General features: G+C 40.1%; 1 protein-coding gene across 1 annotated transcript in view; it reads right to left on the bottom strand.

The window, feature by feature from the left end:
* Nucleotides 1-22,893, bottom strand: part of LOC149288932 (RING finger protein 17-like) — a 41,050-nt gene that overhangs the window by 2,975 nt on the left and 15,182 nt on the right. The window contains exons 8-17 of the mRNA XM_089491189.1: nt 18,871-19,060; nt 14,106-14,271; nt 13,605-13,795; nt 11,480-11,618; nt 10,938-11,091; nt 10,491-10,580; nt 6,923-7,034; nt 4,310-4,516; nt 3,959-4,103; nt 3,009-3,127 (exon numbers count right to left, since the gene is read on the bottom strand). Coding sequence (XP_089347315.1) covers nt 3,009-3,127; nt 3,959-4,103; nt 4,310-4,516; nt 6,923-7,034; nt 10,491-10,580; nt 10,938-11,091; nt 11,480-11,618; nt 13,605-13,795; nt 14,106-14,271; nt 18,871-19,060 — 1,513 coding nt within the window. The remainder of the gene's footprint in view (nt 1-3,008; nt 3,128-3,958; nt 4,104-4,309; nt 4,517-6,922; nt 7,035-10,490; nt 10,581-10,937; nt 11,092-11,479; nt 11,619-13,604; nt 13,796-14,105; nt 14,272-18,870; nt 19,061-22,893) is intronic.

Raw genomic sequence — 22,893 nt, 5'->3', positions numbered from 1 at the left:
CACTCCATTTTAACAGGCAGCGGCCACTTCGATGCATTCTCCTAAGGGAAGACGAGAGGAAGTTGAACATTTAGATTACAAATGCAAAGGTAAACTGAATTCAGACCTTAAAAATAATAATTCTAACAGCCTAAAGTGTAATACTACGCACTTGGATACGATGCTCAGTTAATTTAGAGACATATATCAGATGGATATAATCTAATTGGAGAAATTAACATTTCTGTGAACCAGAAAGTACTCTGTACTATGTAAACTGCAACACACAGGAAAACATTAACCATGATCTCCATGCAAGATTCGTTTGACATACTTTTTGATCAGAAAACGTTGTGAAGAATGTTACAAATACGCAAACAGTACAGCTATGCTACTGAATGTTTTACTAACTCCCTACTAGAGAAAGAGAGAAAAATAAGCACATAGCCAAAACATACTCTGATAATGCAAGAAATTCAGTTTGACTTATGTAATTATTTTCTTTGTTTTTATGTATGCACATAAACACATCAACCAACTATTGCTAATGCCACAGAATAATGTAGTGTTTAGGGGAAATACTATCCTTCATATACTTAAAAGGGACAATGCAGTCCTCATCTGCACTTAAATACAAATATACCCACTTAGCCACCTCCAGAGCTGGCTCAACAAACACCGCAGGTGGGCTTCTGTTTAGACCTCATTGGCCATGTCTGAAAAGATCACCCAATTGTTTCAATTGGAATCACTATCCTGCTACTGACTGCTGCAAGAAGCAAATCAGCAGCAAGAAAAGTAAGACTACTGAGGAGGGCAGCCTCTTCTGGGTGAGGTAAGTCATTTAAATTCTTATTTAAAACATTAAAATTCCAGGAAACTTTTACCGTCCCAACTATATGAACTTTTTTTGCAGGCTAAAAAACATGTATGAACAATGATACAGTAGATACATAACACATGTAATAAAATAAATACATTCTTTTCCTCCGTAAAGTATATTGACTAAAACCAGGTTACTGTCCAACCACTCCAAGCTATTTACAAATGGAAATCTACAGAAATATTATCAGATTATGACCGTACTAACTTTGATGACCATTGTAACAACAGCTCCAGTAAGATAATACGAAAGGACATCACATGCTGTTGCTGTCCAGTTCTGGCTTCCTCCTGCTGGTCTAAAAGCAGAAAACAATGCAAGAAAGTAGAGAGGGGCTGATAAAGAACACTTGTAAAGGTATAAAAATCAATGACAACATGGAAAAGCTGTCTCATAGGTATAACTAGAGATATTAAAACTATAAGACTAGACCTATTTACCTGGCATAAACACTATAACGGAACCAACGCAACCTTCCCTGCCACTTTACAAATGAGAGACATGAACTCAGACCATTAAACCAAAGAGTGACTTAATTTGGGTTTAGTTGCCCTCTCTCATTACTGTTGGTGAAGTACTGGTACTCAAAAATAAATTTTCTATATCCATAAAGTAAACTGAATATGAATTAGATTGATTCTATTGAATATTTAAAAAGAAAGCTTGAATAAACCAATTAAAAAAATAGACACCAGACTAGGGTTAAAAATATGTATCGTTATAGACACACACTATAAAATCAAAATGAAAAAACAAATATGTGCACCCTCCCAAATTGAATTTTCAGGCTTCAAATGTGTCCCAAATAGGACATAGGGACAGGATTACCACATCTGAAAAAAATGGTTTTGAAATAGGAAAACACTACTTGTAATCTTTGTTTGCCTCCTAAGCTCTTTTAAATCAGGCTTCCACCACCATATTGTATATGGCAGACATTGACGACCCAGGGAGGGAACACGCAGGGCCCCTGCTGCAGTTTTCGGTGTTACTGAATGCCTCCACATGGAGGCATTACAGCAACATTATTTAAGTGAAGAAAGCTACATTCTCTAAGCTTATTTAATGGCATGAAATGCCAGGCACAACATCGGTCATTAGGGGGTTAAGTCATTAATAAATACAATTTGGAATATTTAAAGTTGGATTTAATAAGAAGATTTATTTTCCTCTGCCACATCAAACCTATCTTAAAATATCCATCACAGTTCACTTTATTATGTACTGCTTGGATGGCAAATTCTTCAATATCAACCAACAAACTAAGTTTTTGTTTCAATTCAACTTCATTATGCAGGCCAATCCAGGGTTCACCCTTCGTAACAGGGCCAGACTGGGAATTAAAACCAGCCCTGGAAATAATTGAATACCAGACCAATACTTCATGGTACTATTTTTGGGCAGACTGCACATGTATTCTGGCCCCAAAGTTTTTTTTATTCTGCCGTTTGTTTTTAACATCCTACGTTGCTTTATTAAATTATTTTAAATAAATGAAAAATTTTAATTTTTTATCCGATTAATCGAAAAAATCATCATCATTAGTTGCAGCCCTATATTAATCCCTTCTCATCCTTTATTTCCCCATCATATTAATACCCTTCTCTCAGCATACTCCTCGTTCATATTCATACAATATTCAACAATAGTGTTTATTAATTCATACCATTTAAGGCATGGGGCCTAACTAGAATCCACACAGCCCTGGAGCCTCCCTGACTTCCCAAGCAACATTTCCCACAGCACCACTTCTGCCCAAACAGTTGTGAGTGCCGCTCCTGTCCCCCAAATAGCTTGTCTGTGCCACAAGCAGCTTACCAGTGTAATCTTTGCAACAAGTCTCCCTGTGCCCCCAGTTTGTCCAGGCCTCCAAGCATAAATCATATACATCAATTGTGATGTATGTCCTTGATTTAATTACTATATATATATATACTATATATATTAACTCAAGGCAAATCCATGGCATTGACATTGATTGGTTAGGTGAGTGCTCAATCTAGAAACTAAATACAAAGTAAGTATTGAATGAACAATACAACTGCAGCCAGGAAATATACAAACCAAAACAAAAAGTGGTTGTAAACAAAATATACCAGTAATAACAAATCAAAGTTTTGTGCAATTTAATTTATGAATAACATACTGTATATCCATCAGTGAGCATTCAAGACACATTGTTCCATATGTCTTCACACTTTCATCAAGCAGTCTAATATTGTTGATATCAGTCACTTCTCGATTCCCAAAATCATAAAAGAAAACCTGAGGGTGAGAGCAATCTGTCATGAGGCATACTATTTTGGCATTTTTCTAAGCATGACTATTCATTTTTAATGTGTATAATGTAGTCACTTGTGTCATTCTCCACATAAAGGTAGGCCAGATACAATTCAGATAACTAACAATTTACACTACAAAGGGATAACAATAGCTTTATACAAAACGTCCGACATTAGGATGAGAAACATTGTTTTAAGCAGAACACAACAAAGGGTAGTTGAAATGAAGCAAGAAAATTAATCAGATTATTAGTGTTCTGAACACCCCCTCAAGAACTGATGGAATATAGCGATCTGTTTGGAAGCATTTACAACAAACGGCACTCAAGTAGCCTCTTTGTCTACAAGAAAAAAATCCCTTTTATAAACCATACTGTGCAGGACAAGTTTTGCAATTATGATGCAAAAGAGTAGTTAATAATGTGAGGGAAAACATTAATTTAGGGGTTAATTGTTGAAGAAAGGATTAAGTTATTATACATTTCAGTTATTTTCTGTATAAAAAGAGAAGGGGTGGTCAACTTTGTTAAAGGCTGCAGAGAGGTCGAAGTGAATGAGTAGTGAGAAGTGGCCTTTTGCTTTAGTGGCGAGTGCAGTCTCTGATGAATGCTGTGGATGGAAGCCAGATTGTAGAGGGATATTTTAAAATACTGAGGCATCATTCATATAAAACATAAGGTTGAAAAATTTCAACATGACCTGCAAACCTTCTACTTAGAATGGACAAATGTGTTATTGTTTGCAGGTAATATGCATACATATTTTATCAATGGATGGCCTGGCACTTAAATCTCTAAATAAGACATGTATTTACCTCCACAAGTGTTTCAGAAATAATGTTTTTTATTATTCCACGCTTCCATTCTTTTAATGGTTTAACTGCAACATACATTTCAACACACCACTGAATCTTTTCTGGCTGGGTATTTTCATATTTCTGGCACATGGTCACCTGCAAGCTGAAAGTAATAATATACACGAAACATTTATTAAATTGACACAACATATTATAAATTATTTTTAGGAAAAAAGATACAATTTAGAGACTAAATAAATCTCACTGTATGATGCACACTATCAAAGAGTCTTATTTCTTTTTTTTACATTTGAGGCAGAGGAATACATTTCTCTTTCAGGAAATTTAGCTTCTCATAACAAAAAATACCTTTTAAGTAGGTGCTCGGTGGACAACCACTGCACAAATATTCTGCTGGGAGATTCAACATAACTGACACGTACATCCAGTTCTCTTTGTTTCAGCAGAGCGATTGCATTCATTCTTTCCTCAAACTGATTAGGGCCAGACAGTGTATCACTAACTGGATCCCACACTTCCCTATCACAGGAGCGATACTTGCGAGATCCATGTTCGCTAAAAAGTTATAAAAATAAATATTTTAAAAACGATGTTAAAGACCAAAATATTCCACAGCACTGTAAAATGGCCAGATACACAACTATTCCAGGTTTAGGAAACCTTTAGAGCTGAAAGAATGTAACATTAAAATAACTTGATAACTAGTTATGCAAACATCAAACCTTAAATGTAAAGGAAATCAGTCAGGGCTTAGTTACAACAATGATTATTGCACATTTACCACTTTGCCCCTGGAACCCCTCTTTATAAATTAGGGTCAGGGTTTTAAGGATAGAGAAGAAGTGGCCACTTAGCACGCGTTGCTACTTTAGATTTTCCACACAAGAGTAAATTCTACTTTTTTTAACATGCTATAGTCTCTATTTTAATTCCGTTCAGTCAATGCTCCAATGACTAACAAAAGGTGAAACTGGTCACATGTTTCTCTAACCATCTGACTGAAAATGATTTAGATATGTGATCTATGATTTAGATATCTTCTTTATCTATCGTAACATTTCTACAAACAGTAAAGATTTTGTGTTAAAAAAAGTATCAGTTTTATACCGCCCAGAAAGAAAGCCTATCTCCATGTACCGTTTGAGGGCTAACATGTCCTTATGTTGTTTGACCCTACTGCATTTGTTTAGCATCCACATTGGTGGTGTGGCACATTATGTCTAGCCTCCCAATGATTTTTTATGTTGTCCACATGCACCCTGATAAGGTGCATCAAAACTGAAACTGTATTATGGGGGGGGTTAACCAATAGGCTGGCTTAATGTCAGAAGGAGGCGTGGCATTGAGGATTTAAATTCATGAGCTACCTGCATGTTTGCCACTGACAAAGCGAATGACAATGGAGTTATATGGTTTGTTTTTTACGCAAACCTGAATAAAGTGGATATTCCTATCATGCTTTTCTTAGTTCAAAGACATTATCTAAGGGTTATCCCCTAGTCCAGGGGCGTCCAACATGCGGCCCGCGGGCCAAATGCGGCCCGCGTGACCTCGAGGTGCGGCCCGCGTGAGATCGGCAGCCAGGATCACATAATCACAAGCCCTGCCGCGTACTTGTGGGAGGGGCTATTCTCAGTCCTGCTTCCTCTGTGGAGAGAACGAGGGAGGCCGCGCCCCCTGCTGAAGTCTGTGAGCGGCATCGAGAGCTCTAGTAGGTAAGGGGGTGGGGGAGGTTGTTTGAATGAGAGCCTGTGAGGGAATGAATGTGTGTGTGATAGCATGGATGTGTAAGTGCTGGAACCTAAGCATGATGGGACTGTGATTGCTGTTAGCAATCACACTCCTATCATGCTAAGTCAGCCAGTACATGCTGAAACCTGGCTAGCTGCCCCCCTTGTGTATTGATGCTGCCAGCAGTATGGGGTCTGCACTTACAGCCACCCTGTACCAGCATGTACTGGCTGACTTGGCAATCACACTCCTATCATGCCAACAGCAATCACAGTCCCATCATCAGGTTCCAGCATTTACTGGTTGCCTGGGTATAAAAAGAGTGTGTTTGCTGTTAGCAATCACACTCCTATCATACCAAGTCAGCCAGTACATGCTGAAACCTGGCTAGCTGCCCCCCTTGTGTATTGATGCTGCCAGCAGTATGGGGTCTGCACTTACAGCCACCCTGTACCAGCATGTACTAGCTGACTTGGCATGATAGGAGTGCGATTGCCAACAGCAATCACAGTCCCATTATGCCTAGGTTCCAGCATTTACTGGTTGCTTGGGTATTAAAAGAGTGTGTTTGCTGTTAGCAATCACACTCCTATCATACCAAGTCATATTGTTGATTTTTTTTGTCCAATTGTGGTGTGTTACTTTTAATAAAAGTGTGGTTACACACTAAAATTGGACAAAAATTACTGGTACAATGCCCAGCCAACCAGTACATACTGGAATCTGGGTATGCCGAAGATTGCTGTTGATCATAATATATCATTTTTTTGTACAATTTTGGTGTGCAACTTACTTTTATTAAAAGTATGTGGGGGGGTCATTTTCAGTTTTGGCTAAGTGAACCCTGAATTTTCGGTTTTGGTCCAGAATTTTCATTTAGGTGCATCCCTAGGATAAATAGAACTTTTTCATTTTAACTTATCCAGAATTCTGAATTTGTAGTCACAAAACTTTCTAGGCCCAGAAATCAGTGAGAGGAAAAGTAAAGGTTTTGTGTCATTTACTTTATTTTAATCTGCATATCTTATTAAAGGCCATATTTTCACACAGTGAAAAATGAGTGCGGCCCTCGCACGTATACAATTCTGGTGAAGTGGCCCACTGCAGAAAAAACTTGGGACACCCCTGCCCTAGTCAGTGACTGGATGACATTATGTAAATAGCTTCATCTACATTGAGATTCAATTGTTAGTTGCCCCCCCCTTAATGCAGTGATTTAGTTGCACTTACCCAGATATGAAGGAGGCAACTTTTTCTTCCACCAACTTAGCATTTATGCTAACGGGATTTCCGTTGTCAACTTCAAAAAGTTCAACAGACAATTTATCATCTAACAAAATGCCTAAATGAAAATGGGAAAAAGTTAAAATATTAACCGTAAAATATTTCCACAGCACAAACTATAGCTCAAAATTGTATTAAAATGAAGCCACTCACAACTATGCAAGTTGAACTCCCTCATTTTCGATATGGAGACGACCAGCTACAATTTAACCCTAAGACGTTCCATGCCTCCATAAAAAAAAAAAATGTGCATGAATAAAGCAGCTGGTTCCTACTATGGTTCACGGGGCTTGGATACAAGACACTTTCACTTTTACTGCTTGTGGTCCAATGTCTGATTTAATAGTTGACCACTAGGTGTCGCTATTATAGAAAAACTATTTTACAGCTTGTGGTTCAATGGTGGATTTTCTAGTGACCACGCTATTATAAGGAAGAATTAGCCATATTAGTACACAGTGATTCTGAAACTGTGGAAACCATCCAATCCAGATCCCTTATCAATGTGTCCAGTGGGTTATCCCAGTCTCGAGGTTAATCGTGTGTCGGGGTAAAGGTTGTGTATGTCAGCAACACCGATTATGCTTAGGAAGCAATTGCTAAGCTGTTTTAGCCGGGCTCCGCTGCGATCGTTGATGGCGGACATTTTTCTTTGTGGGGAGGGCTTTCCTCCCCTGATCCATGGTCAGCCTCACTTGTGAGGCTTCCGTGGATGCTGCAAGCCCGTCGATCGCGGCTGCACTGCAAGCACGTCCATTTATGGGTTTTGTCGTTAAGGTGTTAAGCTATTTTGTGAATTTTGCCACTTAGGGGGAAACATTTTCTACCTCTACTCCAAAAGGTAATCCGATTTCTCCTTGGATCAAGAAGCTCCTAAAAATTAATGTTATAGCCTATCATTTATAGCCCTGCATGATAGGGCTCTCCCTCACCTATTGTTTTACACTCTTATTTTATTTGTCGGATTTTTCATCGTCTCATGGATAATTGGAATTTTATGGCAATCACCTAATTTTAACAACATTAACAATATATAACAATATTTCCATCTATTAAATCTCACCAGTAATATGTTGTAGTTGCTAATGTGCAGATACATTGGAGTACTTGTCTTTTAAATTGTTATTAGTACTAATACAACCACATATGCACTAATTCTACCACCAGCCTTTGTCAAAGTTTGTGGTAGTGACTTTCTTTGTATTCCTGATAATCAGGGGATGTTGCTGAACACATATTTGTGGTGGTGTTTGACAGTGACATATACCAGGTGCTGTACATTAAGTGTGTGTGGGGGGAGCCACACACAAAAAATAATTACTACCACAAACTTGGTAGTAGAATTAGTTCATGCAAATTGATAAAATACCATTTTCAGAAATATCTGGTTTGATGGGGTAAACTGAATTGGCCGGCTTGAAAAATTGAAATGGACACAAGAAGTTAATTTAAAAAAAAAAAAGTAAATATGTTGCAGCAACATCTGGTCCTTAACTGTATATTTTTTTCTGTGACCTGCCTAGCACGTCATTGGTCAGTAACTCCATCTTTACATTTCCACTACGTAAACATGAACGGACCACAATTGAGATCTCCAGAAAATAAAATCCGAGCAGTGCCTGGGAATTTAATGCACTTAGCTTAACATGTAATAACAGGCCAAACGTGCATTATAAAAGGACCATCTAGTGTCCCATGCAGCTTCACCAGAGAATGTACATTTTACATTAAAATGCATTCTTTCACCAGTAACACCAATTCAGTGGACCTGTTTTTCACACCGCTGATATTGGCAGAAAAGATGTCCAATTGAAATCAACATGATTTCAGTGTTTGTTTTTTTAAACCCATTTGCTGCACAAATTATCAATTTAACTGTTGCCAATACAGAACAGCACTTAAAGAATAACATTACATTTGCAGCGTTTACCTATAGCAGTGCATTTCAGACGTTTGTCGGCAACCATGCTTTCAAAGAGAACACGCGCTTCACAACTCCACTCTTGTGTGTTACAGGGTTGAATAAAAGCAAGTCTGCAGCAAATGGCCTGTAAATTATTAAAATGAAAAAGAAATATCAAAATGGAAAGATTAATACAGGATAAATGTTTGACCTATCAATTTATCAGACATGCTGACCACTGTGGAACCAGCTGGGTCAGGAAGACATACGTTCTGAGGGGTCAGTATTAGAAAAATAAAAATGTTAGAAACCGACAGGCAGGTATCTTGGAATATCCCATCCTTGTCGGGTGTTTGAAGAGAGATCTGCATTTAGCTATGGCATGTATATCTGACTTTTGTAATGATGACAAGCTTGGTGGAATTGTATGCTGCTTTTAATGTATGTTTGACAGAAGTAATTGCCTACACAAGACAGTTAAACAGGTAAAAACAGATTGAACTGTTGTAGGGCTGCAGCAACTAATCGATAAAATCGATAATGAAAATCTTTGCCAACGAATTTCGTTATCGATTAGTGGAATCGATTTTATCGAATATAAGATGAGGGTTTTTGCAGATGAGGGTAGTGCATAACACTAAGATCCAGATCCCCTGCAGCGCACCTAGATCCTCCTCTGACAGCCGGCGGGCGTCTGTGCAATGCGCGCAGACAACCTCCGCTGCTACCGGCACTTCCACTGAGGCTTCTATGTGATGCCGGCGCTCAGTCATAGAAGCTCCAGCGTAAACGCCAGCCAGCAGCAGAGGCACATGGGGGCAAGTCGGGGGGGGGGGGGGGGTATATAAGGGGCACAGTGGCATATCTGGGTGGTATAAAGCATATAAGGCCTATCTGGGGTGGTCGGAGTGGCATATCTGGGAGTATAAGGCTGAGATGTGCATAACGGGGGGGGGGGGGGGGCAGGTTGGAAAAGAAAAACAAGAAATTCATTTTTCTCAATGTTTTTATTCTGATGTTTCTTTTTAACAACCAGTTATTTTAAATAAAAGAAAAATGTACATCACCGACTGCACACTCTCCCACGCTCTCTTAATGTTTCCCTAACTTCTCTGCCGACGGTTTCAATGTCCCCGTCTCCTTTTCTGCAACTCTGCTTCTCTTGTCTCTTCTTGTTCTGTCTTCATTCTTCATCCACTTCTCCCCCAGTATCAGTTCTGGTGGCCAGGCATTCCCAGAGCCCTTTCACAAAAGGGTAGAGCTTCTACGCATACCCTTCCCCCAATCAGAGGAGAGTGCGTGTGAGAGCGAGTGGGCAAGTGTCAGAGTGTGAGTTAAGAGTGAGCTTCTAAACTACATATGAAAAAGCATTACATACATGTATTTCTTACCACCTCTGGTATATAACATTGGCTCAAAATATTTAATTACTCTAAAACACACAGTCTGGAAGTTATTACAGATAAATTAGATCTGCTGAATTTGCTTCGGTACTCACGGCAGAAGATAAATATGGACAAAAGCAGAAAAAAGGTGTATTACATTAGTGTTACACAGTGATAACTAATTAAATTTAAGTATTTACCTGACATGGTAACCTTAAAAATTCACCTTTGACTTTCCTTAATTTTCTTATACTGACTCTGGCAACATTGCCAAAGTCAACATATTTGACATCTACTTCTTGATTACCAGGTAGCCCTGAAAGGAAGAAAGGCAAATACAAAACAAAATGTAAGTACACACCAACTAATACCACTATTCTTTTGAAAACGTAATACTAAAATAAGCTGACATGTTCTAAAACTTAAAATACAGTGTATTTATATGTATATATTACATTAGGTAGAAAACGAAGGAAGGAAAACGAGCATCAAATGACACACAAATGTCATAATTAGTATTTATGTATTGTTAGCTTTAAATTAAATAGGTTAATGTTATTCATGACTAGAATTATAACCATAGGTTTGCCACAATTATTGTGCAGTATAAAACCAGTTTAATAAGTTAGATACGTTTTTGAAATAGACAATTAAGAGGAAGTTAAATACTTACCAATAACCTCTGCCCTATACCAGTCTTCATCTTCATATTTTGCAATGCATGGCTCACCTATTACTGGATAGAGGATTTCAAAATCCTCTGCGTCTTCATTGTTATAAACTTTTTGAATTTTATTCACAATGCTCAAATATTCTGATGAATCAAGCTAAGGATGGAAAAGGCAAACAAAAATTAAACACCTTTATGGGAGTACATACAATATACAATTTTGAGGGCAAAACTAAGAAATGTTCCAACCTAGATGCTTGAACAAAGCCCTTCTCATTAATAATCCCACTTTGCAATGTCCCAGACCACAACATAATTCTCAATGTGACATAATAATGCTGTTCAAAAACAGTACAGTTATAATACAATGTTTATTAATTGCAGATAATCTGGCTCAATTTCCTAGACAAGTATAAGAATAGAGTGATCTAACATTATTAATCAGCCTATAAATATTAGTTCTTGTATATGTAAAGTGTCTAGCCAAAGCAATGCAAGATGTTTAGGCGTTATTCTTAAACTTACAGTCAAAAGATCAAACTTACTACATGGATGTAGAAATCTGATGGATCATTCATGTGGCACACAATAACATTAACCTCTGTTTTGTTCTTAGGCTTTTTCGGCATGACATACTGCATGACTTTTCTATTTAGCTCTGCAGCTGGGACTTGGGAACGAAACCTATAAAACCAAAATACATCAATATATATACACACACACATACACATATTTATATATACATACACACACACAAATAAACATACACACATAGATAGATCAATGTAAAAAATAGCACATAAAGCAGGGCTCGACAAATCCCAGGCGCCAGGTCGCCATGGCGACAGAGAATTTTGTCCTGGCGTCTAGGTTTTGTCAGCCTCTTACATCCAGAAAAAAATTGTGGATGTAAGAGGCTGAGTCACCACACGGGGGCGCTGCTGCTGCTGTCTGCCCAGGAGTCTGGGCAGACAGCACAGCTACTCAGAGCCCGCCCCCGAGCCCGAGATCCCTCCCACGGAGGGATCCTGTAGGCTGAAAACGCGGTTGCTGCAAAACCAGCAATCATGTTTTTAGCTGCCACAGGCAGCTTCAGGGAAGGGGGTTGTGTGTTGATTGGGTCCCCACACAAGTGTGGGGACCTGACCCAACATCCCCCAGCTGCCTGATTGCTCCATGAGAGCGACAGTGCAGCATTAACCCCTTCAATGCCGCGATTGCGGCATTTAGGGGTTAATTCCCGTTTTGTACGGCAGACCAGCAACAGCAAAAACGAGCCCCCACAAGCCCTTTGATGATTCCTGTAGGCATGGAAGCCTACAGCAGTCATCAGAGACTCCCCCCTGCAATGGCTGGTCTATAGACCAGTAATTGTGTCCCAGCTGCCAGAGGCAGCTTCAGGGACAGGGGAGAGGGTTCTTTGGTCTCCACATGAGTGTGGAGAGCAGCCCCAACCCTCCCCTGCTGCCTGATCGCTCCCTGAGAGCGACAGTGCAGTGTTAACCCCTTCAATGCCACAATTGTGTATGACACATTCGTGGCATTGCAGGGGTTAACATTTGTCCCCACAAGCTTGTGGGGACTAAATATCAGTCAATGCTGTGCTCCAATGGAACATCAGCATTGAAAGTGTTAAAAAAAAAAAAAAATTTTATAACCCCCCCCCCCCCCAGCACTGACCTGAAAGTCCAGGGTGCTTCCAGGTCAAATGCTGTGAGTTTAGTAAGTGGACTGATGATGATCAGATCACTCCTAACCAACTGTTAGTTTAAAAAAAAAATCCTGGCTCCTAACTTTTTTACCTGGCGCCTAGATTCACAACAAATTTGTCAAGCCCTGATGTATGTATGTATGTATGTATGTATGTATGTATGTATATATATATATATATATATACACACACACACACACACACATATATATATACACACACACACACTTATGCATATTTGTATACATACACACATGATAAAGGTCACACAGAAAATGATTACTTCAAGTTATTGTTGCTAAAGGTGGTTCTACAAGCTAAAGAATCATCAGTGTAGAGGACTGCACTGGGAGGCAGGTCCCGCGGGACCCGCCAAAAAACTTGCGGGCGGTCAGGCACTGTACCTGCGGGTCCCGGTAATCCCGCGCAGTCCCGCAAGGCTGCCTTCTTGCTGCTCCCTTACAGTGTCTCCTAGCTTGCTCCGCCCAGGAACAAAACCGAGTCACGTGATGTGAAGTCACTTCCTGTGACTCCGCCTTGTTCCTGGGCGGAGCAAGAGAAGAGACGCAGTGAGGGAACAACTCGAGGGCAGCCGCGCGGGACTGCGCAGGAAATCAGGTAAGGAGGCGGGCATGATTGGCCACAAATGTGGCGGGAGCGGCACACCCACATTGTGGGAGCGGGATTAAAAACCGCGGGAGCGGGCGGGAGTGGGATTAAAAAAGTAATCCCGCGCAGGGCTCTACATCAGTGTACTTAGTTTTTCACATATGGCTTCTCCATTTTGGCTTTACTTCTGTTAAATAAATCACGACATGGTGTAATATGCCATGTGTTTTCGTTCATCTCATGCTGCACATAACATGATACAGAAGCATCTCTCTCTCTCTGCACAGGTCATACGCACAAAATAAACATACAGATAAATCCTTATTCACAGTTTAGAAAGGATGATTCACCTGGCTAGCTCCAGAAAAACCAACGCATCTCGCAGCGAGACAGGCATATCACTACTAGTTTTGTTTGTAGGAGGTTTTCTCAAATCCACAATGAACTTGTTGTCCTCCTCTCTGAAGACCTTCATTGTAACACATTTCTTTTTTACCATCTTGATAAATTCATCTTTGGCCTCCTTAGTCCAGCATTCATCCTAATGAAAAAGAATAAACTGCAATTACCCATGTAGGCAACCCAACATTAAAGTTGTCTATAACTACTAACACTACTTAACAGATGAAAATACACTCATGATTTACTATAGAAACATCAACCTTCACAGTTTTTTTGTAGTTCAGAGTGAGCAAACACTAAAGTTGGTGAACTGAGGTAAAAGCACGTACACAATGGATCCAGGAGCAAGATTTTCAATGGATCATTTTGAATTCACATTGTACACTTGGTGGTATATGTTAAATTAGTATTCAGTACCCAACTGTTTATGACTGATGAGAAAAACTTACTGAATTTTGAGGGACAATGTCCACTAGCGAGCACTGAAGAGCAAATGGAGGCATGCGACTCAGCTCTGAATCTGGATGCAACTTTCTCAAAATCTGACAGAAGTCGTTCGTTAAAGTGCGACAAACAGACACATTCTCATTTTTGCTAATATGTGCTCCAGCAAACCTTAAAAGGGAAACAAAAACTATTAATAGAGACACGAAGGAGAATCTCTGCAATTAACCGCTTAGCTACCCTATTGACGCTCAGGAACATAAAAAAAAAGTTAAAGCAAAATGTCCATTAGGACATACTGTTACGTCCGGCATTTTTTCCAGTGGCGGAAATATATCTCTGTGCCTCTGCATGGGAGATCAGGCTGTCTGGACTATCCCATCAGCAGAAGCCAGCATCGCGTGATTCCTGCTAACAGAGTAGGTATGAAGTAACAAGCTATACCATAGCGTTATAACAAGAATGCCGACACCTGCAGGAAGCACTCTGAAGGATCTGGCTGATTGCACACATTGCAATCAGAAATGCAAAGTGTGATCATTGCAGGGAGATGAAATTATATAAAATTAAACTATATAGGTAGCTCAGTGATGTCACCGAGACAACACTGGCATCCATAACATATAGCAGACACACACATATGGATCTCTATTTATATTGCACTATCCCTCGGGGATAGATGACTCAGGTGAAGTCAAGGCAAGCAGTACATTATTGCCATTAAGTGTGATCTTGTATATTCCACAAAAAAAAAAAAAAAACCCACCCCAAACCATTAGTATTAAAAACAGTACACTACAGCGCTTTGCAAAAATATTCATCCCCCTTTTTTTCCTACATTACAACATGGAATTAAAATGGGTTGGCTGACTGTTTGTATCATTAGATTTACTCAACATCGGTACCACTTTGAAGATGCAAAATATTTGGTTAATGTGAAACAAGAAATAAGAAAACAATCGTGCATAACTATCCTGCCCCTCAACAAAGTCAATACTTTGTAGAGACACCTTACAACAATTACAGCTTGGCATATCTAGCCACTGTGATTTGATAAGGCATAATTGCTCTAGCTCCTCCAAGTTGGATGGGCTCCGCTGGAGCAATCTTTAAATCATACCACAGATTCTCAATTGGATTGAGGCCTGGGATTTGACTAGGCCATTCCAAGACTTAATTCCCCTTAAAACTACTTGAGTGTTGCTTTAGCACTATGCTTATGGTCATTGTCTTGCTAAGAGGTCCTGTCTCAAACCCCTGTAAGACTGAAAAAGCTTTCTTTCAAGAATTTCCCTGTATTTATTGCCATCCATCATGCCTTCAATCCTGAAGGGGGGGGGGGGTGAGAAGTGTTGGGTTTGGGTCTTATGGACAGATACGCCAGTCTCCGCTGTGGAGCTCTGCAGCTCCTTCAGAGTTATCTTTGGTCTCTTTGTTGCCTCTCTGGTTAATGCCCTCCTTGCCTGGTCCATGAGTTTTGGTTGGCAGCCCTCTCTTGGAAGGTTTGTTGTGCCATATTCTTTCCACTTCTTAATAATTATTATTATACTTTATTTATAAAGCGCCAACAGATTCCACAGCGCTGTACAAGGTAAAAATTTTACAGATAAAGACAAGTACAAAATGACAAGCAATTGACATACAGATACAAGAGGAATGGAGGGCCCTGTTCCCGCAGGAACTTACTGTATTTCCCCAAGTATATATATTTTTGGGGGACAAAATTAAAAAAAAATATATTACATAAAGTTATTGTACTGGCTGCCTGGGCATGATACGAGTGTGATTGATGTTGGCTGCTAGCAACTGTTAGCAATGGCACTCCTATCATGCTCAGGCAGCCAGTACATGCACATCACTTTCAGCCTCCCTGTGCCCCCTACACACAGATCCATGCTAACATACATACATACATTTACTCCCCAAACTTACCTGAACTGCAGATCTTCTGCTGCTGCTCGCCGACTTCGATGGGGGCCGCTGTTTCCCCTCTGCCTTGCTCGTCGCGGCTGCACAGGAACAGGAACTGAGCGGAGTCATGTGATGCACTCCACTGGGTTCCTGTGTAGCCGCGGCGGATGAAGGTAAGCAGCAGTTAGTTAAAATAAAAAAAATCCACCACCACTGTATAAGACGCACCCAATTTTTAGACCCCAATTTTTTTCCAAAAAAGGTGTGTCTTATACATGGGGAAATACAGTATATTCTAGGTGGATAAGGTGTGAGAAACAGGAGGTGAGGACTGCGTGGTAGTGAATGATGTAAATGTAGGGGGAGTTTATGTCAGTGGTGGACTTCCCTGAAGAGAAAAGTTTTTAGGGAGTGTTTGAAGGAGGATAGCGTTGGTGAGAGTTGGACAGCATGCGGAAGAGAGTTCCAGAGGGTTGGTGCTGCGTGAGAGAAGTCCATGGCAGGGGGTGATGAGTGAAGATGCGAGGAGCAGGTCATTGTTGGATCTTAGAGGGCGGGCTGGAGTATATTTGCTGATGAGGGAGGATAGGTAGAGGGGAGCGGCGTTAGTGAGAGCTTTGTAGGATAGAGTGAGTATTTTGAATTTAATTCTGCTATGGATGGGGAGCCAGTGGAGGGACTCGCAGAGAGGTGCGGCAGATGCAGTGCGTGGGGTGAGATAGATTAGCCTGGCATTGAGCACAATAATTGATTTAATGGGACTCTGTGGGATGTTCAAAGAATTTTATGTGATATCTATGTGATAAAGTATTGGCTTTGCCAATTAATATTAATAACCCCATTGCTCAGTGGTGTTGCAGGCTTTATTTAATTATGTGACTTCTGAATGTAATTGGTTGCAGCAGATCTCTTTCAGGGGCTTCATAGCAAAGGGGCACACATGCACACACTTTTTCCTGTATTTTTTAAAAGAAAGTTTTCTTTTCACTATTTTAAACTATTTTGTGTATGTTCATTACATGAAATCCAAATAAAAAAAACATTTTAATTCCAGGTTGTAATATGACAAAATATGAAAAATGCCAAGAGGTTGCATCTGGATGCAGTGCAAAGCACTGTATATTGTAATATAAAAGAGTTGTATATAGTCCTGTAGAAAGAAACAAAAAAATATATACGTGAGGTATGATGGGATGGGATGCTGCTTAACAGAAATTAAGTGTTCGGCAATGTCAAATTTATACTGGTACATCAAACACAGAGAAAGGTAATCCTGATTAACCCCTTCAGTCCCCTATAGACGTACCGGTAGGGTCATTAAACGCATGTAAAGAAACACATATGGAAGCACATCCCCCCCAGTCAGCAGAAGCCAGCATCGCTGGCTTTCTGCTGCCCAATCTCCTGTAACAGCTTCCGGCACAAATGCCGGAAAACTGTTAGTTTTAAATGCGCAATCGAGCTTTCCCTTCCGGGTCACATCACTGCCGACGTCACCAGGAAGGTCATCGGAGGACAGAATATCCCCTGCATATCACTCCGATGAGGCACTGATCACAGACGCTGATCTCTATGCAAGTCTGTGGGGACATGCATAGAGATCACTGTGTGATTCCAGGGAGGAGAGTGAGAAACCATGTTTCTCACTCTCCTCACATGCTGAAACACAAAACAAAAGAAAAAAAAAAATCTTAGTGATTTTTTTAAATAAAAAATATCATTAAAATACAATAAATAATTAAAAGTGAGCTAAGTGATGTCATTCTGACATCACTAACAACAACCTGTTCAAGGAGTGCCTAAGAGGACCTCTAACCATACTGCACTGATGATAGCGCATTTAAAAAATTTATAATATATATATATATTAAAAAAAGAAAAAAATCTTACATCCCATTGCCCTAACACAACATCTAAAAAGTATAACCCTCCTGCCCCGTTCACAACCCCCAAACCTGTTACCGTTAAGCCATAAGTATAAAAAATACTACCCTATAGGGTACTATATGTAAGGGATAGATATGACCCTCTAGAAAGAAAAAACTAAGGATGTGGGGTATTTCCGCAATTTTGGCCAGGTTTCTCTGCCATAACACATAACTATTGGTGAAAAAAGCACAGGAAATAATTTCTGCGGCCACCTTTAACAGTGATTGGTGGCCAAATAGCTGCATGAAGAGTGCCCAAATACCCCTGATATGATTATCTGGATTGTCTGGTTTACAGAAATATATACTTTTGTGGGCATTTTTGGTTTGTATTTGTTTAAAATTAGAGTTGCAAACCCATCATACCTAATGTAAAAATTCTACGAATAATGTACACCTTATAGTATGTTCCCTATAAGTGCTGGGAAAGTATGGAAATTCTATATAAATTAAGTATTTCTGAAATCAGGACACGTGCATTGATAAGCTTGGAGGGGATTTTCCATCATTTTACCTAATTTTGTGAGGATTCAGAAGGAAAATAAATAAAATAAAAAAAGTAGGTTTTTTTTCTTAAAATTTTCCCTAGTTTTTACAAAATTTCTCATCCTAAATTTTTAGCTAATCATCTAACTGTGGTATCAAAAGAAAGCTATCTCTACTTGAAAAAACAATATATAGTTTACATGGGTACATTATTCACAGGAAAGAAGAATAAATCGCTGAACCTGCATACCGCAAAAAATGCTCCAGGCTTTGAGGTACCAAAACCCCCTGGGACTGAAGGAGTTAAAGCAACATATGGTGAGAATGGAAAAACAAATATGGTACTGAATGGTTTAAGAATCTGTGAAATATTGACAAGTTTTTGTGAGCTCCAGGTTAGTGTTATCACCTTGACCCAACTGATGCATATTATGGCAAATCATACCTTGACGCAATAAAAACTTCTGACGTTCCATAGTCGAGCAAGAATACTGTCATCAGAGATACATCTTCAATTTTATATTTTGTTGGCCCACAAGGCTTTCCTACATATTTGCTTTCCAAAGGAATCAATTCGGTTATCTTTCCACGACACCATAAATTCTGCTCTGTACTTTTAAATGCAATTATTTCACCTGCAGAAACATTTTAATGAGGAGATGATGCAAATAAGTTTGTAACTCACATAAGGAACATGCACCTTGCCATTTCTGGGGACCAAAACATTGGCTACTATATTGGCTAGAGCTCCCATTTTATATTAATTTGTATTAATTATATGTCTAGTTTAAAACTATAGGAGCTGGGCCTTTCCCTTTCGTCCAAAATAAATCAGTTGTAATTTCAGGGTTAAATTGGGGAGGGAATGTGTCATAACAGATTATAGCAATATGGCTGCATCTCGCTACTTATTGCCCCATAACATGCAGAAAAAACATAAAAACATTGGGTATTTTCAAACTCAGGGCAAATATCTATTTAGCAGGCTTTTTCATTGGCTTTTACAGATGAGCAAAAGATTTTTGAAGTAAAAGTCCTTCTTTTCTCTCTCAATTGTTCACCATATTATATTTTTTTATAGTAAATTATATGATACAATGAAAATAATGACATCTAAACAAAGCCTTTCTTGTCCTGAAAACCCCCCAATATATAACTTGTGTGGGTTCAGTAAACGGTGAAGAAAATAAAAGCTAAATGTGAGCCCCGCAGAAAAATTAAAACAGCCACTGTCACAAAGGGTACAGAACTTAAGAACCCACCCTTGCATCCTCCATTTAAAGCCATCATACAGGAGCATTTGATGCTCCATAAAGCGTAAGAATCTCAACATTTCTTTTTCCACATTCATTGGATTAATTACTACACTATAATATATACTTGCTAGTTATTGAGTTCTGGAATTAAGCATAATTGAAGTTGGATTATCACGAAAATATGGGTAAGTATTATTGTGTTACCCTTAATGGACGCTCGCTACTACCTTCCTTTTATCTTGATCCGGTATGTTTTTATGCTCACATACCATGCATACTTCTATTGTAGGGGTATCTGGCACATTGGCCTGTCCTTTTAACCCCTTGAGGAGGAGGCTGTTTTTTTCTTCTTTTTGTACCCTTTGTGACCAAGGCTGTTTTTTGCAGTGCTCTTGTTTAGCTGTAATTTTCTTCCTCGTTTTTTTTTTTCTTTAGAAAAAAACATCTTTTCTGACTTTAATTTGAAAAATCTTTTACTCCTCTATAAAAGCTATTGTAAAAACCTGCTGAAAAGATTCTACCATTTGTCCAGATTTTACAAATATCCAATGTGTTTTTTTGTTTATTTATTTGCAAGTTAAAGGGCAATAAATACAAATAGCATGACATCTTTAAAACAGTTCAATTTACCCCAATCAAACCATATATTTTAGAAAACTAGGCACCCCAAGGTATTTAAAATGGATATTTTAACCCTTTGTCAAACTTTATGGTAGTAATTTATTTTGTGTACTACGGGTAGAAATTTACAGCTCCTAGTGTGTGTCGCTTCAAAACACTGCCCAATTTGTGGTCAGCAACATCTCCTGAATACAGTGATAGTTGGGAGGTGTGCATTTTTCAACTTGGAACTTTGACATCTGGTCATCCTACCTCCATGTCCTATTTAGGACATCTCCGAAGCTGGCCAATTCAATTTGCCCCATCAAATCATATACTTTTGAAAAAAAGACATCCCAGTATATTTGAAATGCTAGTATTTTAACTTATTCCAGGGGGGGAATTTGGGGGGTTAAAAATAATTTATCCACACAACAATAACAAAGCTGCTCCTTTAACCCTGAGACTTTAACCCAAAACCTGAGACTTTCAGCATTTTTTTACTATACTTCCTTAACAATGATTCTCCTTTTAAGTTGTTCATGCACCACACACAAACTATACTGTGTTTGCCCAATTATAGGCTGCACCCCCCCCACACTAAGTCTTTAAAGTGGGGTAGCAGCCTATAATAGAGGTGTTACAAACGAGGTGTGTATGTTAAATGTGACACGTCTATGAATTATAACATGCGTACCCGCAGCTCCTCCTTAGTACTCCTCACAGTACTATTGAAACAAGTGTAATGTATACAGGTAGGGAAGCGCAGGGTTAAACGATGTGAAAAAAACATATCCAGGACAATCTAAAATGCAGCCCTTTCCAATGATCTGTATAAAAGAAATAATACTATGGCACAGTAATGTAAGTAAAAAGTGTGGCCCCTATTTATTGGAGCAACTTACAAGAGGTGATGGCTCACAAAATGAGCTACTACAGCATAAAAGCAAAGGCAGTCCACGAGGAATTTTCTGGTAAGTGGTGATATGAAGATAAAATCAGCCTCTCTACGCGTTTCACCAGGTGCTGTCCTGGCTTCCTCAGGAGACAAATTTGCTGACCAAAAACAAATCAATAATAGTAGTCTACTTATAATAGAGGTGTGACAGAATGACCTGTCATGCAGGGCCCCCAAGGTACTCAGAGATGGCTCCAGCCTGGCTGCAAACAAAAATAGCACAGGTAGGAACTTCCTTAATAGGATTGCTGCCAGGGGAATTAAAGATTTCAGAGACGACAGGAGGATGCATCTGGGTGATCTCTGGGAGTTACTACAGCTCTCTTGGTGAATCCATTAGATTGGTGGCAGTGGCAGGATTCTCCTAGCAAATGTCCCAGCGGGTATACCAGCAGCAAGCTAAAGATGGATACAGCACTACAGGACGTGTTGGTGCGCAGGAGAGTCAAGAGCTGCCTGAATGCCTGGATGGAGGCTCTCCGAGTGGACCAGGGTGTCTGGGGAATAGTCCTCCCATCCTCCAAGGAATGGTACGTCCTACAACTAGATTGTTGAATGCCGTACATGAGAGAGCAGCCAGACGTGGTGGCTAAGTTGGAGAAGTTGCTTCAACTTGAAATGACTGTGGATTGTGGATACAGGGCCCTGGACTGTCAGGCCGCAGAGTGGTGTCCAGAGCCGAAGGATGACTCCCTGCCAGAGGGCGATGACTTCGGGATCGATAATGTAAAGCCTACAGGAGGACCGAGAATTTGGGAGCCAATGGAAATATCGGTGCAAGGAAATACAGGAGTTCAGGGAAGGGATTCTCGCAGATGTGCCCTGTTACCTGCGGGGTGATTTGGATTATTTGGTTTACCAAGAACAGATCCTGGAGCAGGCCTACCGAGAACTCTTTGACCGTGCTCAGCAGTGTGCCCCAGGGGAGGTGGAGCCTGTGAGTATTGTGCCCCCACCAGAAGCACAAACAGCTGACACCTGCCCTATCCCTTCCCCCAGACACTTTGCCCTATCCACCGCAATATGACCCAGAAACTGACCGAGACCCGCGCTGCATATCCCAGCCAGATCCCCCAGCTGAACTGCTGGCATCAAGGCAGAGCGCTGCTGGCTTCTGCCCACCCCTAACCCCTTGTTCCAAAGCCTGACCGCAGCAACCAAGGAGGGTCCGGTCAGGCAGCCCCAGAGTTGGTGGTGCCCCTGGATTTTACAAATGCAGCTGAAGCACTGCCCTCTGGGAAGAGTGCCGCTGGCCTCTGCCTGCTCCCCTCTGCGACCCCAGCTCCATTAGCTTTACCCCTGCAATGTTTCCCAGACGCAGTGATTTCTATGGATCCTGTAATCCCAGCAGAAGTTTTGGCAATAGGAGAGAGGCAGATCGACATTTCTCCCCAGCAGGTGGCTTCCCTCCCCTCGCAGTTGGATTAGCAGAGTGCGGCTGGATGAGTACTGCTCTTTTTCTTAGAAAAATTGTTTTGGGGAGTACCAATTTGTGGCTGGCAGTGGTGGTCCAGATCTACAGACCGATATGATATTCTTGCAAGAACACAATCTTACCAAATCACAAATCTGTTCAGAACAATGATTATGTACTTACATCACCGAGAGGCTAGCACGTCATCTGTCTGGAATCATCAGCTGGGGAAGCACCGAC

This window comes from Sceloporus occidentalis, unplaced genomic scaffold (genome assembly GCF_023333645.1).
Source record: "Sceloporus occidentalis isolate IW3139 unplaced genomic scaffold, rSceOcc1.0.p SCAF_49, whole genome shotgun sequence".
Classification (NCBI taxonomy): Eukaryota; Metazoa; Chordata; class Lepidosauria; order Squamata; family Phrynosomatidae; genus Sceloporus; species Sceloporus occidentalis.
This window is presented reverse-complemented; position numbering and strand designations above follow the sequence as displayed.